This window comes from Triticum aestivum, chromosome 5D (assembly GCF_018294505.1).
Source record: "Triticum aestivum cultivar Chinese Spring chromosome 5D, IWGSC CS RefSeq v2.1, whole genome shotgun sequence".
NCBI classification, from domain to species: domain Eukaryota; kingdom Viridiplantae; phylum Streptophyta; class Magnoliopsida; order Poales; family Poaceae; genus Triticum; species Triticum aestivum.
Genome location: NC_057808.1, coordinates 539,423,486 through 539,439,708, shown reverse-complemented (window position 1 = coordinate 539,439,708; position 16,223 = coordinate 539,423,486). Strand labels below are relative to the sequence as shown.

Sequence of the window (16,223 nt, the reverse complement as noted above, 5' to 3'; positions counted from 1 at the left end):
ATACTCGAAATATATACCTGGCGAGTCGTCAAGACGCCTGTTGATCAATGCAATGTCATCCTCCGCAATATCCAGCTTTCGCTGCAGTTCGGCCACTTCCGTATTTCGGGTAGCCACAGCAGGGGAGGCAGCCTGTATTCCATGTCAAATCAAGGTTAGTACCTGAGCATATCTTTTCGATCCTCCAATCGCCTCCTTTGGCAGGCAATCTGAGTCTCAGGAGCTACTGCATATACAACAGGTGCATTCTGTCAATAAAATTCCATTGGCAAAATTACATCACAAACCTCAAAACCCCTCAGAAGGCTCGTGAAGGCCTCGTTCAACCCGCTCTTCGTGGATAAGACCTTTCCGACCACCATAACCATCAAGGCACGGTGCTCCTCTGAAACGGACGCTTGTCGCAGCATGACCGTCAGCGTTTCCGGCGCTCCTGTGTATCCGGAAACCGCCGCCAGAGTATGGCATTCCTTTGAGGGCACCCGCCCACCTGCCTCGAGAATCATCTCCGGCTGTAAACCGGATAGTTCGGGGCCTTCATGCTTGATTCCCGAACCCTAAGTGACAGAGGCACCACCTTCGGGTAACGCCTTCTTCGTTTCCTGAACTACTTGTCGATCGGGAGGAGCCCCCCGGGACGATACCTCAAAATCATATGCCCTGTTGGACAAGGAGGCTGGAAGGCGTGTCACTCTCCATCATCTCTGGAAGAAGGTCTCCCGAGGAGGAAGACGATTGAGAAACTCCAGGCGTTAACCTGCGAGGACGTACATATGTCAGAGGTTACTTCAGTAATAAGAAAGGAATGAGGTACGATTAAAGTACCCTGCTGCACTTACGGTCTGGCCAGAGGTTTCCCCTCATCATAAAGCTCTACATCAACATCGCTTGCCTGGCCCAAGCCGCCCGACGATGGCGTTTTCCCTTTCTTGGAAGGTTTCCCCTCCTGATCTTCAGAAGCGGCCCTCTTCTTTCCATGGAGAGCTTCCTCTGCACCTTTGCCCTCGGGCAAAAGGGTTTCGGTTTCCCCGAACACAACGTCTAATTCGTCCTCAGGACGGGCATCACCTCTGGGCTCCCCGCTCTCGCCCCCCTCTGCAGACACCTGGTACGGTGTCTGAATCAGCATCCTCATCAGCAGGGCGGTCGCAGAGTCTTCGGGAAGGGGCGCCGGACACCAGATTAACACCACTTTCTTTATCCAGTCCTGTATAGGGACGGATTGTTCAGTATCTTGTCAAGAGATGCTTGAATAGAAGGTGTTCGGAGATTGAATACTTACCGAAGTGTCTGGATGATTGCAGTCAAGGCCAACGTCTTCGGTGGTGTCCGGCCATTGCTCTCGCTCCCCGAAATATAATTTCCACATTCCTTCGTGCGTAGTGTCGAAGAAGTGCTGAAGAGTCCGTCGCCCTTCTGGGTTAAACTGCCACATACGGAGAGGCCACCGCTAACATGGCAGGATCCGGCGGACTAGCATTACTTGAACGACGTTCACAAGATCGATGCCCTTCTCACAAAGGCTCCGGATGCGACTTTGCAAAGTCTGCACTTCATTGACAGATCCCCAATCCAATCCCTTATTGATCCATGAAGCAAGCTGAATTGGAGGACTGGGTCGGAACGCAGGCGTAGCCGCCCACTTGGAGCCCCACGGCTCGTTGATATAAAACCACCCCTACTACCACATGCCGGAAGGCTCGGCGAAGGATCCTTCAAACCAAACCGCGCCGGCAAGCTTGCCTATTATGACGCTGCTGCACTCTGCCTGCTCCTCCTCTGTCACCTGCGGCCTCACGTCAAAGGTCTTGAGCCACAAACCAAAGTGTGGAGGAGTCCGGAGGAAGGCCTCACACGTGACAATAAATGTCGAGATGAGGAGAATAGAGTCCGGGGCCAGATCGTGAAAATCTAGCCCATAGTAGAACATGAGCCCCGAACGAAGGGGTTAAGCGCGAACCCTAACCCATGGAGGAAGTGGGACACAAATACTACCCTCTCGCCGGATTTGGGGGTTGGAATAACCTGCCCCTATGCAGGAAGCCGATGGAGGATTTCCGGGGTCAGATACCTCGCTGCGCGGAGCTTCGCAATATCCTCTTCTGTGACAGAAGAAGCCACCCACCGGCCTTGATGGCTGGATCCGGACATGATTAGGGCTGGTGGCGATTGGAACCCGAGGGTTGGAACTTGGGATTGCTGGGGTTGAGGAAGGAGCGAGCGCAAAGGAAAAGGACGAGTCTGGGTCCCTATATAAAGACCCCAAATACTGAGCGTCTCCACCTGGGTCTCGAAACTTACCTGTCCCCAAAGCGTTGTACCCAGGGGACGGTTGGGTTACCCACGCCTGCATTAATAGAAATCCCGTAAATAAGGGAACACGATCTCTGCCTTGACAAGACGTGCCAGTAAAACCACGTCCCAAGACGTGGGGCGACGTGCTAGCCAACGGTTGGAAATAGTAACCAGGCACGCGTGATACGATGCCATAAACAGTTATCAACAAATTGGACTCGTGGAATATTGTATTTTCTGCAATTATATGCACAGGTCCGGACATGCTTACTACACCCGAAGACTATTCTGGAGTTCGGAAGGAGGGAACCCGCCTTGCAATGCCGAAGACAGGTTCAGGGGCTACTGAGGGAGTCCTCGTCATTGAAGCCAGGTTCAAGGGCTACTGAGGGAGTCCTGGACTTCGGGGTCCTTGGGCGTCCGACCTGCTATCCTTTGGGCCGGACTAATGGGCTGTGAAGACATGAAGGCCGAAGACTATACCCGTGTCCGGATTGGACTCTACATGGCGTGGAAGGCAAGCTTGGCGACCGACTATGAAGATTCCCTTTGATGTAACCGACTTCATGTAACCCTAGATCTCTCCGGTGTCTATATAAACCGGAGAGAGTAGTCCTGATAGAGCAGACTCATTACCATATTCACATAGGCTAGACTTCTAGGGTTTAGCCATTACGATCTCGTGGTAGATCAACTCTTGTAACACTCAGATTCATCAAGATCAATCAAGCAGGAAGTAGGGTATTACCTCCATAGAGAGGGCCCGACCCTGGGTAAACATCATGCCCCCCGTCTCCTGTTACCATCGATCCTAGACGCACGGTTCGGGACCCCCTACCCGAGATCCTAGACGACTAGCGTGAGGTCGAGTTGTGGCCCACTCGTCAGTGAAGCCGCCAAGTGAGTGGTGGCACGTGTACGGCCTGAACTTCATGCTCACGGCAAGCTAGTGTGCCGTGGTTGTGCTTCGAATCATATATACTTCCTCTGTTCTTCAATATAAGTTTTTTAGATATTCCAATATAAACTACATATGAAGTGAAATGGATGAATCTACACTCTAAAATATGTTTATATACGACATTGAAGTCTCTAAATAAAAAGACTTATATTAAGAACGGATGGAGTAGTTTTAAAGAGAGAATCTCACCCCATAGTCACTAAACTTGCGCTGGAACTCATTTTAGTATCTGTATTTCGAAATACCTCAAATACGGACCCTAAACTTGTCAAAGGAACTCACCTACGGTCCCAAATACAATTTTATGTATGTATGTATGTATGTATGTATGTATGTATGTATGTACGTATGTCCTGGTTTGGCACCGGTCCACTCGATCCACCTAGCGTTGACTGGACACATCTTCGGAACAAATATTAATACTTAGACATTCGAGGGTTTTTTTTCTTTTGCAAATTCGACAAAACTAAAACCCTAGTGACCAGACCACACCCCTCTTCTCCATCACCCTCTCCCCCTCGCTTTCCCCTTCCCTGTTTCTTCGTGGCTGCCGAGGTGGTCACTTGGACCTCATTGGCGGGAGCGAGCGTGGCGACGGCGCCATGAGCTCTTCGTCGGATGCGGAGCCGCCATCTGTGCCGTTTCGGAGGGGCTTTCGTGACGTTCCTCGCGCTCCCAAGTGTCGTCTGCCTGATACGTCATGGCCCCTATGTGGTACGTCGTCATCGTCGCCTCCTTCTATGCTTGTACGTCTCTTTCTTCTTCGGGAATGACTGCGGGTAGGGTTCAATTGCACAAGCGTGTTAGGGTTTAGGCTCCTTCTCCCTTTTTGCCACGGGTTGAGGGGTCTGCATGGTAGGGTTTTAGCTGTGGCATTCAAACTAGTGGTAGAGTTAAATTAGGGTTACATGGGGGGTTTGCAGGTGAAATCGGAGGGATGTTATGGTGAAATCCAAGGGTATGACAACTAGGCCAAAAATGCTTGCTTTACTATTTGCTTGGTTCCCTTGTGTTTATCATATGACATTTTGTTTATCAGATGCCCTTGTGTTTGTCAGATGCGCCCAAAAATCCATGCTTTTGGATGTGAGAGATCATATATTTGTTTAGTGGAGGTCCAGAAAACCATGTTTTTGGTCCAATAATTTGTCTATCTTTTCTGAATTTAGTACTGTCTGAACCTGCCTGAATTTTGCTTGTTTGAACATTGTCACTTTGCTTTTTTTGTAGGACCCCCTAAACAACCACTTCTCTATGGAGATCTGTTGAGGTCATACATGGTGGCTATTTCCTTTGTGCAGGCAAGCATAGGGGTTACCACAAAGGCCATTCGATTTGGTTTGACTACTGTGACATAGATAATTGGACATGTAATGTTGTTGGCAGATTAGTGGACTAAATAGGGTATATGTTTTTGGGTAGGATTAGGATGTAGTGGTGTGTTCCTCGATTGACAATGTATAAGAATGGATTAAGAGTGATTAAGATAGGGGCAATACTATGACAGAGAACATGAAGGATTGTGCTCTTAATGGGAACCAGTTCTAGTAGTTATTTCTTGATCACGATGAGAGCATGAGATCATTTGTTTCTCCTATTCTTATTCATTTTGATGATGAAGGACCTCGAGTAGTCAAATTCGGTGGCATTCGAGCAAATTAGGAGCAAGTGCAAGAAGAGCATGCATAGCAAGAGCAGGCTGAGCAAGTGCAAGTGGAGCAGGCTGAGCAAGAACAAGAGGATGAGGCTGGGACGTTCCAGTAAAAAGCCAAAATAGCTTGGCTCCGCGTCGGCGACTCGGGAGGCGATCCATCTTGGCCACAACAGGGCTCTTCCTTGTCCCTAACCCCTCGCCGCCGTCAGTCGGAGCTGGCGGGCATAGCCCTGCGCGGCGTACGGCAGCGGCGGCGGGACTCTCTCCGACGTTGCAACGTCTGAGGCCGTCTCCCTCAGTCCCTCTCCCCCAAGCGAGTCAACACCGGCTGGATATTCTCCGTCTTGTATTGAAGGAGTTCCGATCTGGACATGGAGGTCTGGACGTGGAGGGCTAGCCAGGAGGACTGCGACAGTCTTGCTCTAGCCCGTCGGCGCCCCACGATGCCTAGTGCCTTCCCCTGCACAATAGATCAGATCTGATTGGTTAATGATGGGCGAGCAGGCGAGGGCTCGTCCTCTCACCGATCCGTCTATATTTGGTATGCAGCAGGCGTCCTCCATTGGTCGGCGCCATCCAGTAGTGGTATTCATCAGGCCTTACTGTGGCGGCATCGGCCGACTTCTTGAGCTACAGATTGCGATGGCCGCACAAGGATCTTTTGTGAGGGTTTCTCTTTTCAGATTCGGTGGCTATTGTCAGTGGCTCGTACCGACGAATTTGTGGGATGCAGCCAAAATGCTCCTTTGTGAGTTTTGGTGGCTCTCACTTTTGTCCACCTTGCCTTCAGCGATGAGACACAATCTATGGACGACGATTTAACGCAGAGGGTGAGGTTGTGCAGCGACAATGTATGCAGCTATTGGGATCGCAGGAAAGTGGTGGCGACAACACATGATTGACTTCAATTCGGTGGTGCTTCTGGACTACCTAGTCTCGAGCTCCGAGGTGAAAATCCTAGGTCTGACCCAAGTTGGTTATACCTGGCAATGGCGAAATTTTTCGTTGTTACTTTGTTGAAGGCATAGCTCGGATATGCTCAGACTTGTTCTTCAGGGTGAAAAGCTAGAATCTAATCTTTGATGGTTGGATCCGGTGACGATGGTGTTTGAGCGTTGTTCCCTTCCTGAAGGCGTTGCTGTTAAAGAACTTCGTCGTCCTTGTGGTGTCAAGAGAATGTTGGTGCGGATAAGATCGTTACTGTAGTTTGTCGATCGCTATGTTGATCGCTTTGGCTTTTTTCTTCTTCTTTTTCCATGCTAAGGCATAGCTTTGGTCTTGTATGACTTTGCTATTTGCCGGTGTGTTTGGTGTGTGTTGGCTGTGTGCATCTTAGCAATGCAGAGGCCGGGTGTGTGCTCATTATGTTTGTATTCACTCGATGCTTCATTTTGAGTTAATAAAATCCACCCTTTGTCGAAAAAGTTGAAGATGCACTATTAGATAGTGTGGAAGAGTCAGATGGGGAGTACATACAGGACCACCTCAACCAGGAGAGTATGTCCATACATTTCAGTTCAGTATAGGGGGGGATCTGTAGGGTTCTGAACATGGATGCAGCAGATGCAGTTGATGATGCAGGAATTCATTCTTTAGATGAGGATTACAATTCATAGCTTGTTGACTCAGATATTGATCTGCAAGATGGGGATGATGATTTGTTTGAAAGAAATGTTGAGTATGAGAAAGGTAAAGCAGCCCAAAAAGAACCTGATGATCCTACTAAAGATGGGAACATGTATTTGCTTGATTATGATGAAGATTATGAGAAGCTGAATTTCAAATCTTTCAGAGAATAAGACTTGAGTAAACCAAGCTTCCAAGTTGGTCAGACCTTTGGAGCTGTTTAGTTACTGAGAAAATCTTTCAAAGAGTACAGCTATCAGAAAAGAGTTGACATTGGGTTTCCCAGAACTGATAGGAGAAGACTGAAGACCATCTGTGAAGATGGGTACCCTTGTTCTTTGTGTGCATCATTTGATAGAAGAACCACGTGCTTCATCATAACGAAATACAACCCACAACATACATGCATAAAGAAATGGAGTCTTAGGTCTTGCACTGCTCCCTTTATGACTCAAAAGTATGTTGATTCTTTCAGAGCATACGAAATCATGAACATGAAGAACTTTTCAAGGGTAGTTCAGAAGGATTGGAACATGATAGCATCAAGGAGCAAACTGAGAAGGGCCAAGAGACTAGTGAAGAAATTCATTTAAGGAGATGAGTAAGAGTAGTACAATAACATGTAGGATTATGCATAGGAATTCAAAAGATAAAACAGAGGCAACTCTTTCTATGTGGTTGTCAATGATGGCATACCTGGAAGTTGTTATTTCTCTCTGGATGCCTGCAAAAGAGGTTTCATGCAAACATGTAGGCCTGTCATATGTTTAGATATCTGCCACTTAAAGACCAAGTATGGAGGTGTTCTGTTGTGTGCTATTGGGATGGATCCCAATAACTGCATTTACCCTCTAGCATTTGCAGTTGCGGAGGTTGAGAACACTGACACATGGAAATGGTTTCTTTCAAAACTGAAATGTGACTTGGGAATAATTAACGCAGAGCCATGGACTATAGTGTCAGACAAACAAAAGGGGCTCATCAAGGGATTGAGACAACACTTTCCTGATGCAGAACAGAGACACTATGTGAGACATATATACAAAATTTTCAGTAAACACACAAAGGAAATGTCTTAAGAATCAGCTATGGAAGTGTGCAAGAAGCACAACAAACACAACTATGGGATGCAAGCATGGTGGAAATGAGGCCATCAGCTTAGAAGCCTACACATGGCTTGAGAAACTCCCACCAAACACTTGGGTTAGGGGGTTCCAAAGAGATTTTCCCAAGTGTGATATCCTTGTGAATGACAACTGTGAGGTTTTCAATAAATATATTCTTGAAGCTAGGGAGTGGCATATCAGATCAAAACCCACCTCATGGTTAGATTCTACAACAAAAGAAAAGAGGCAAAACATGGCCTAGCTTAATATGCCAGAAGCACAAGAACACAAATGGGGAAGTGGCCTTACGGGCGGAACACGTCACACCCATCCTCATCGATGTGCCCGCAGCGGTGCACGGCGAGTTCGAGCCTGCCATCCCTCTGCCTGTCCAGGAGCCAACCACCATCTCTGAGGACGAGTCCGATGAGGTTCAGATCATTCTAAAGAACCCCATCGCTCCAGCAGCTACTCCAGTAGCTGTTGCGGTCCAAGTTAAAGAAGAGGTTGTGCCTGTGGAAGAATCGCTTGTCGTCAAGAAGGTGAAGAAGGAGCCTACTACGCGCCTGATGATACTGAAGAAGGACTAAAGAAGAAGGGTTGATAATGCAGAAGAAGTTGTAGCAGTTAGGTATGTTGTTATATGAATTTAGCATATACGTTAGTAGGTAATGCAGTTAGGTATGTTGTATATATTCTGCATATAAGTTATTGTAGTCTGATGATCTGAAATGTTCAGGTGTGCTTTATAAGTCAGCATATAAGTTAAGTTAGCTTGGATTGAAAACATGCAAGTGATGCATGAACTAAAGATGTTTATGTTATATGATGCTATCTGTGATGTTTATGGTTTATGTTCAGTTAAGTTAAGTTATTTGTACTATACTATTTATTCTCAAGAGAAGAACTTGCCAAAAAAATCCATAAGCCAAAAGAAGAATCATGCATTCTTTCCAAAAATAGCAACTACCAAAAATGCAACATATGAAAAAAATTACGAAATTGGTTGATCTAAACTTTTCCAGTTAAACTGACTGAATTTAGGTACAGTAAAATTGATTGTACCTAAAAGGACTGAATTGACTTAACTTTCTGCACTGTTCACATTTTCTAAATTTGCAACTTCCCAAATTCACTGTGTTTTTCAGTTAAATTGACTAAATTTAGGTACAGTTAAATTGACTGTAACTAAATTGACGGAACTGACTTAATTGACTGCAATGTTTGAATTTAGGCACAGGAATGACAACACCAACTATACTTAATCACTAATACAATTTTATTACACAAGTCTATCAAATTAAGTGCTACAAATTCTGCCAGCATTACAACAAGTACAACGATATAGCATCACTCAAATTCATCCAGGATCCCCTTAAGCTTCCTTATCTTGTCCTTAGTGTCCCCCTTCTATGTGAAATGACTAGCAATAGTGTACTCAAGCTTCTTTTTCTCTTGCTTTAACACATTCCTTTCTTCCGTCAAACTGTCCCTCTTTTGCATCATCTGGTCCATCTCTTTCTCTCCCTTTGCACTCAACACTTGATGGATGTTTGTGGCTGATTTATCAGCCATGTTCTTCTTCTCAAGCTCTTGCTTTAGGTCATGCAGAGCAAGTTGTGTATTGCCTAATTCGGCCATTGCATGCTCCTTTTCAGCCACCATCTTAGCAAAAACAAGTTTATATGAACTAAGCTCATTTTCCATCTTTTCTTCTCTCCCAAAATCTTCCAAGTTTTCTTCAGCATTCACTACATTTTGTCTGAGCCTCTGTTTCATCTCCTCATCATACATGCTCCAGATCCTAGCTAGACTCATATTCAAAGGGCAGGCCATTCAGGGTTAACCCACTCCATATAGCTGCATTTAAGTCCTTCCTATCAAGAAAGGAAAGTACAGATCCACCTAAACTGGAAACAATATTCCTGTAACCAAACTAAACTTAAGAGGCACATTACGAAACCAAATAATCCCAAAACACTTAGGCGCATTGCATTAACTTCCACCTCATTTCTTATTTCTTGACATGAATAAAGGAATCAACCAATAAGAGATGTGAGACGTGTATGCTTTCAATGACTTGAGACTACCTAGCAAGGCATGCAGTGGTCAGTTCATTGCATGCAATGGTATTAGTTAGCAAATAAACATTAAGTTCTCTCGTTTTCCCCTCCGCCTTGCTCACAGTGCACAAACTAACATGACTAATGCATCGATACGGTGAAAAATAATAGAACTTTCTAAATTGACTTAATTGCCTAAACTTTCTGAACTATTCGCATTTTATGAACTTGCAAATTACCAAATTGACTTAAATTTTCTGAACTTTCTCGGTTAAATTGACTGAACTTATTTAGTTAAATTATGTCTGCAAGCTACAAATTACCAAATTGTGTCTGAACTAAAATTTATCAAATGAATTAAAGCACACAACTGATAACACCAACAACATACTTAATTTATCAAACTGCACTTAAATTGCACTATACAGAGCACATAGATTCTAGTATACTGAAATTACACTTAAATGGCACAAAAATGTCAAATACTAAAAAAGAACTGAAATGACAATTTTTTACTAACCTTGTCTCCACAAGCTAGGAGCCTCCAGCCACTATCAACTAATTCAAATGCCACGAGCTTCTAACAGACAGATTGATGCTCACATCTGGCAGGAAGATCTGTAGCCAGGACTCTACATTCTTGTAGAAAATGGTGGGTGACGGCTAAAAGAAAAGTAAATACCTTCAATTGAGTTCTGACTAAAATTCCGCCTTCCCCCCCAAAACCCTAGTTATGTGAGATAACTCCGGGACAGAGACTAACCTGGCTGGTCACGGAGTCATCATCAGATGAGCTGGAAAGATCATCCCGCAAAACCATTGATGTGGTGCTGGAAGAGGAATAGAGGAAGAAGAGGAAGAAGGGGAGCATCGCAAGAAGAGGAAGAAGGGGATCTAGTGGTGGACAAGAGGAAGAAGAAGGGGATCAAAGAAAAAAGTGGGGACCAAACCATCACATAGAGTGCAAATTGTTGGGTGGCGGGGTGCTGATTCCCTGCAAGTTCCTGGGTGCTGATTTACCTCTTTCAGAATGGTTGTTTAGTTTAGTTAATTTCAGTTATCTGAACAACCTTTTTCAGTTAAGTTCAGTGTAGTTATCTAAAACTTTTTCAGTTTAGTTGAGCTTAGTGGTTCATAAATAAGTTTCTGAAGTTTTTTCAGTGTAGTTATGTTTAGTGGTCTAGTCAAACTTTAGTTCTCCAATTTCCAATGCTTTTTTGCGTTCCCGCTTCAGTTCCCAAAGGCATCCACTACCTACTCGCATTCAGTCATGTTCCACGTGGGTGGTACTGGTGGAATTTGAAAGACAAGGTCATGCCCTAAATGGAGGATGCGAAAACCTGCGATTGCACAAACTATGGCAAGAAGGGATGTTGGGTGTGGCCTATATAATGAAATCAAAGAGAGTTACACTTTTGAAATTTATTAGTAAAAGGAGAGCTTACAAAAAAGACGAAGTACTATTACCTAGGGCCATATGTTGCTGCCACAACAAGCTTCATGGTTGTGAAGGAGGTGGTGGACATGGATCCTGACGGTGCAAGGAGGGCAATTGAGGGAATCGTGCTGCATATAGAATCACAACATCCGAAGAGGGTGTATATGTAACAATCACGTAAATACCTCATAGCTTATCATCAAGATGTCTCAAGCCGTGCTCTGTTGTGGCCGAGGATGCCGCCTCTCAACGCTGCACCTTAAAGTGGCAACCTCCTCCCGCACCTCGATTGCCAAGTCACCCTATAGATGGAAAATATGGTTAAGGGTTACCTCCTCTCGGGCACTTTATGGCTAAGATTTCACGTGGTATGAGAGCCGGTACGAGCTCTAGCTCTCGGACCAGACATCATTTTATCCTCTGGAAGTTGAATTACATCTGATCTTGGCTGGTACAAGGGTTGGTATGAGCATGTCTACTTGTACCAGACCCCGCCTTCTTCCCTGGATAGGTCCGGTGCTGGCATTATCGTACGGTACAAGCCCGGGTATGAGCGGCCACTACGCCATCTCCCCTGGATTCTTCTGTTGATCTCGCAAGGGTTGGTACGACTGCGAGTACCGCTCTCTCTTGTACTACACGCCATATTCTCCCCTGGATAATTTGGCATTGCCTCTCCTCTTCGGTATGAGCACTACCGTCTTCTTCACCGGAAACTTTGGCGTTGCCTCGCCTGGTGGGTACGATCGCCCGTACAAGCATGGTTGCTCGTACCAAGCTCCATCTTTGGCTTTGCATGCTCAAAACACCTAGTTTCTTTAAGGTTTGTTTATGTTCCTAAGAGGTTTGTCCCAACTCTCTAAGGCAAGAAAAACCCAGGAAATATGAGTGAATTACAGCACAATCATACGGGCGCTAATACATTTTTTCTCCATCTCTTTTTCATTTCTTTGTTGCGGCCACTCCTTTATTTACACACACAAAACAAAACAAAACTTACACTATCTTATTTCCATGGGCTGCCTCCCATGAAGCTGTTTGTTTTCGGTCGTTTAGCTCAACCACATTAGTGATTACTTGTCATTGGGCAAACCAACACCCAATCAATAACTTCTTGCATTCAACACAATTCCTTCTCCATTGTAGATCTTCCTCTTCTTCTTCCTAGGAAAATGTTTGACAAATGGATCTCGAGAAGGGAGATCAAATCAAACATTTTCTTCAAACACATTGATTAGCTTTAACTGTTCTAAAAATGGTCATCTACCTAATATAATAGGCGCAATGTGATCCTCAGGCATATCACAAAAAAGAAAAGAGAAAGTTTACGCTAGAAATTTTGCAACGTGGCATAGTTGACGCCACCCAAAGTTTCGCCATTCACAGAAAAGAAGCAACAAGTATGAAGTTACCACAAATGCCTCGTAGTCGATAGAAACATTGTCTTCTACTAAATGAACATTGCCGAAAAGGTTGGAATGAATCCAAGAAAATCCAAAATGTTCTTTTGCAATGAAATTTGGCGACATTATCTGGGTACTAGATCGAGTGTTGATGTATAGTTGTACCGAGTGTAGCACTGCTATATGGCTATAGAGTGGAGCACCTTGCATTGAGGGACTTCTACATCCAATTGTAACCTATAATTTTGGAATAAAACTTCTTTTTACCCTGTAAAAAACTGTTGGAAGCTACTAGATTTATTTTATACTGACGCGTGTGGCACTACTTTTCAAGCATGGTACAAAGTCTTAGTTTTTTGCTTCTTTCCTCCTTGACAAGAAAAACCATAGGCTTTCCTTCTCCCCCCATCCGCGCTACCGCCGATCCGCCCCATCTACGATATCCTTTGGGCCATGGAGGTGTGGAGGACCTCGGCCCCACACTCGCAGGAGGGACCCTGCTCTCGTTCTTGTAAGGTTCAACATCCTGATGGTGCGTCTAGTGTCGTTAGAGGGCGTATGGAGGTGTGTCTCCGTCGGATCTTGTGGGATTCATTGGTACTGGTCTTTGGTGGATCCATTTGGATCCAGTCTTTGTTTGGTTGTTTACAAGTTTGTTCCTTCTAATCTACGACTTTCTTCGTCGACGATGGTTGCTGATGTGGCGTGCTGATCATATGAGGTCTTAGCATGATGACTTCCCGACTGGCTACTACAACAAGGTTTGTCCGGCTCCTGTAAGAAGGGGCGATGATGGCGGCTCGCTCCAGTGCTTGTAGTCATCGTTAGGTGGTCCACAGACCTGGTTATAATTTTTGTTACCTCTTCTGTTCTTTTGACTGCCATAATTGATTATGAATAAATCAGAACTTTCTCCCATGAAAAGAAAGTACCGCTTCCGTTTGAGCGACAAATAATTTAAGACGGACGGAGTATCAGTTTCCGTTCTTCTTAATAGAGCTGTATTAAGAGTGAAGAAAACATTGTGAATTCAATGCCTTTTATTTGCACGTACGCTAAGCACAACAAAGCTATTGGGTTCGTTGACTATTTACTCAAAGAATTAACAGAAGCTCTGGCGCCACAATTCAAAAAAGGTATAAGCTATCTGCATTGACAGTTTAATTGCGTACTTCCCGTTCCATCCAGAGCTAGCAATCATGCATCAACCGTTGAGAGATCGAGTATATATGCAGATAATCTGTATGCATGTATTGTAGATTTGTATCACACCATTCAGGCACGCATATGGCTGCACTGAATTAGGGGAGCGTCTGCAATGGAATCACCCGCAACAAAACAGTGGCTGCATCTCGCCATCACGATTAAACGACACCTTTTAAGAAATTAATTCAGTTCGATCTAACGGCCAGTACAGACAGCTAAAACAGTACAGCACACGAACAGAAAAGATGCTACAAGCAGTTTGTACACTGCAACTCAGCACCTAAATTGGAGCAGACTAAGATGAGCTAACTAGACTAAATTACCACGGAGACTCAGGCACTACGACATCATCAGTGACTTGAGTGACCTGGCTTTCACAGGCTTCCTCCACCTCTTCTTGAAGGGGCCCTTCCGCTTGGTGATGTCGCAGGGTTGTTCGCCATTGCAGCCAAGCGCTTCGTCATCGCTGCTCTCCTCGTCCCAGCCTGCGATCCCAGTGGTGCCATCGTTGCCTGTAGGCTTGTCGACCACACGTACTGATGCCGGTGCTTCTTGATGGTTTGAGTCATCAGCTTGTTCCTGACCTGCACTAAAATTAAGTTGCATTTCGGACTGTGCCTCCTCTTTTGGTGGTTTAGCAGGCACTGGAAGTTCCGGCATGCCATCACCACTGCTCTCCTTGTCACAGTCCGCCATCCCAGCGGTGCCAGGCTCGTCGACGATGTGTGCTGATGGAGCAAGCACCACTTGATGGTCTGATTCATTCGCTGCCTGCACCTGACCTGCACTAAAATCAAGTTGCATCTCGTCTGGTGCCTCCTCTTTCAGTGGTTCAGCAGGCAGTGGAGGTTCCGGCACGCTGCCGCTGCTTGACGTGCGGCGCCTCTTGGTGCCGGGGCCAAACCCCGCATAGTAGTAGAACCCCTCGCCCAGGTCGATGTCGGGCCTCTTCCTACGTGGCTTGTCGCCGACGGAGAGCTTCTGATCCGAGTGGTACGAGCAGTATGAGTTAGGCTTACTCGCGGGCCGCCGGCAGCACCACCTCTTGCCGTCATTCTTCCGGCACCTCCACACTCCTTTGTTCACTTTGACCCCCTTATATGGCTTCAGCTTGCTATCCATCTTTTCCACAGCTTTGTGCAGTTTCAAGATGACCCCGTCAACCATATCTACGGCCAAGTCTTCCTCCTCCCTGATGGAGCCGGCAGGCATGGTGATGCTTGCTGGGAAGAGCCAGCTACCTCGCCAGGAAACACTCATGAAGCAAGTCTCCACGAAGAGCTTCTCCACCTGAATGAGATGGTAATTCGGAAAACACACATCAACCAACGAAAAGAGCTACCTGCTATTGCTGAACTGAAATGGGGGTTCGGGTAGGTAGGGCTCGCGACCGACAGATGAACTTGCAGCCCGATTGGCCGCAGCGCAACCGCCAGCCGGTCACAGATTACCGCCAGGGAGCTAACTGACGCGCCCTACGGCTAGACCTCGACGCCGCACCACGCGGGCGTGGGGAGCGGAACCCTAGCGGCATGCTTCAGACCCAATTGTAACCTCCGCGGAGGAGATCTAGGTAGCGAGGCGGGCATGCTAGCTGCTACAGAGCGTCGCGCGAATGCGCAATACATACAGCAAGCTGCGGCCAGGCGGGAGAGCACGGAGCAAGGAGCGAGGGGGTCGGGTGGTGAGGAAATTACCTGGGGATCCGAGAGGTCGAGCTGGGCCATGAGGTCCCACGGCGACCGGCTGAGCTCGCAGCAGGGCTCCCCGCCGGAGGAGGTCTTCGGCCCCAGGAACCCGGCGCCGGATTCGCGGGCTGGGGCTGGGGCTGGCGGCGGGGGCGGCTCGAATCGGGGGGCCTCCGTGCAGGAGGCGGATGCGGCAGAGCCAAGCAGGCGGGAGGCGGACCTGCGGATCCGCATGGCGGCCGGGGAGGGGCGGGGCGCGCGCGAGGGGAGCTCGGGATCTGGAGGGATAGCGAGAGCAAGGTAGGGTTTGAGATTTGTGTGAGAGAGGCAGCAGCAGGATGTCGATACGAGAGGAGGCCGCTGGAGAGGACGAAAGCTTTAGTGTGACTGTGTGAGGTCGAGCTGGGGCCCACTCGTCAGTGAAGCCGCCGATTATTTACAGAGCGAGTGGTGGACACGTATACGGCCGGAACTTTATGTGCACACCTAATTTATTAAGGATGCCCATAAATACCGAACGTTCTGGATTTTACCATGGCAATACGGTTTTTTTTTCAATCTATGTTTGTTGACCATAGCAAATTTAGTTGGCAAGCATGATAAATTTGTCCTCAGTTTATTTTTCGTCAGAAAATTGCCGTGCTCGTAAACAAAAGTTACCACCATTCTCTCTGTTTTTATTTACTTCGCATATTAGATTTGACTGAAGTCAAGCTTTATAATATTTGTTCGAGTTTATAAAGAATGCTATGAATATTTGTTGAGGGGTTTATTGTATTTTTA

General features: G+C 46.4%; 1 protein-coding gene across 1 annotated transcript; it reads right to left on the bottom strand.

The window, feature by feature from the left end:
- Window positions 1-13,910: 13,910 nt before the first annotated feature.
- On the bottom strand, window positions 13,911-15,815 carry LOC123126074 (uncharacterized). Its single transcript, XM_044546479.1, has 2 exons — window positions 15,450-15,815; window positions 13,911-15,042 (listed from the first exon to the last, which is right to left on the bottom strand). The coding sequence occupies exons 1-2, from the start codon at window positions 15,672-15,674 to the stop codon at window positions 14,092-14,094; spliced, it is 1,176 nt and encodes a 391-aa protein (XP_044402414.1). The 5' UTR covers window positions 15,675-15,815; the 3' UTR covers window positions 13,911-14,091.
- Between the last annotated feature and the right edge of the window lie 408 nt (window positions 15,816-16,223).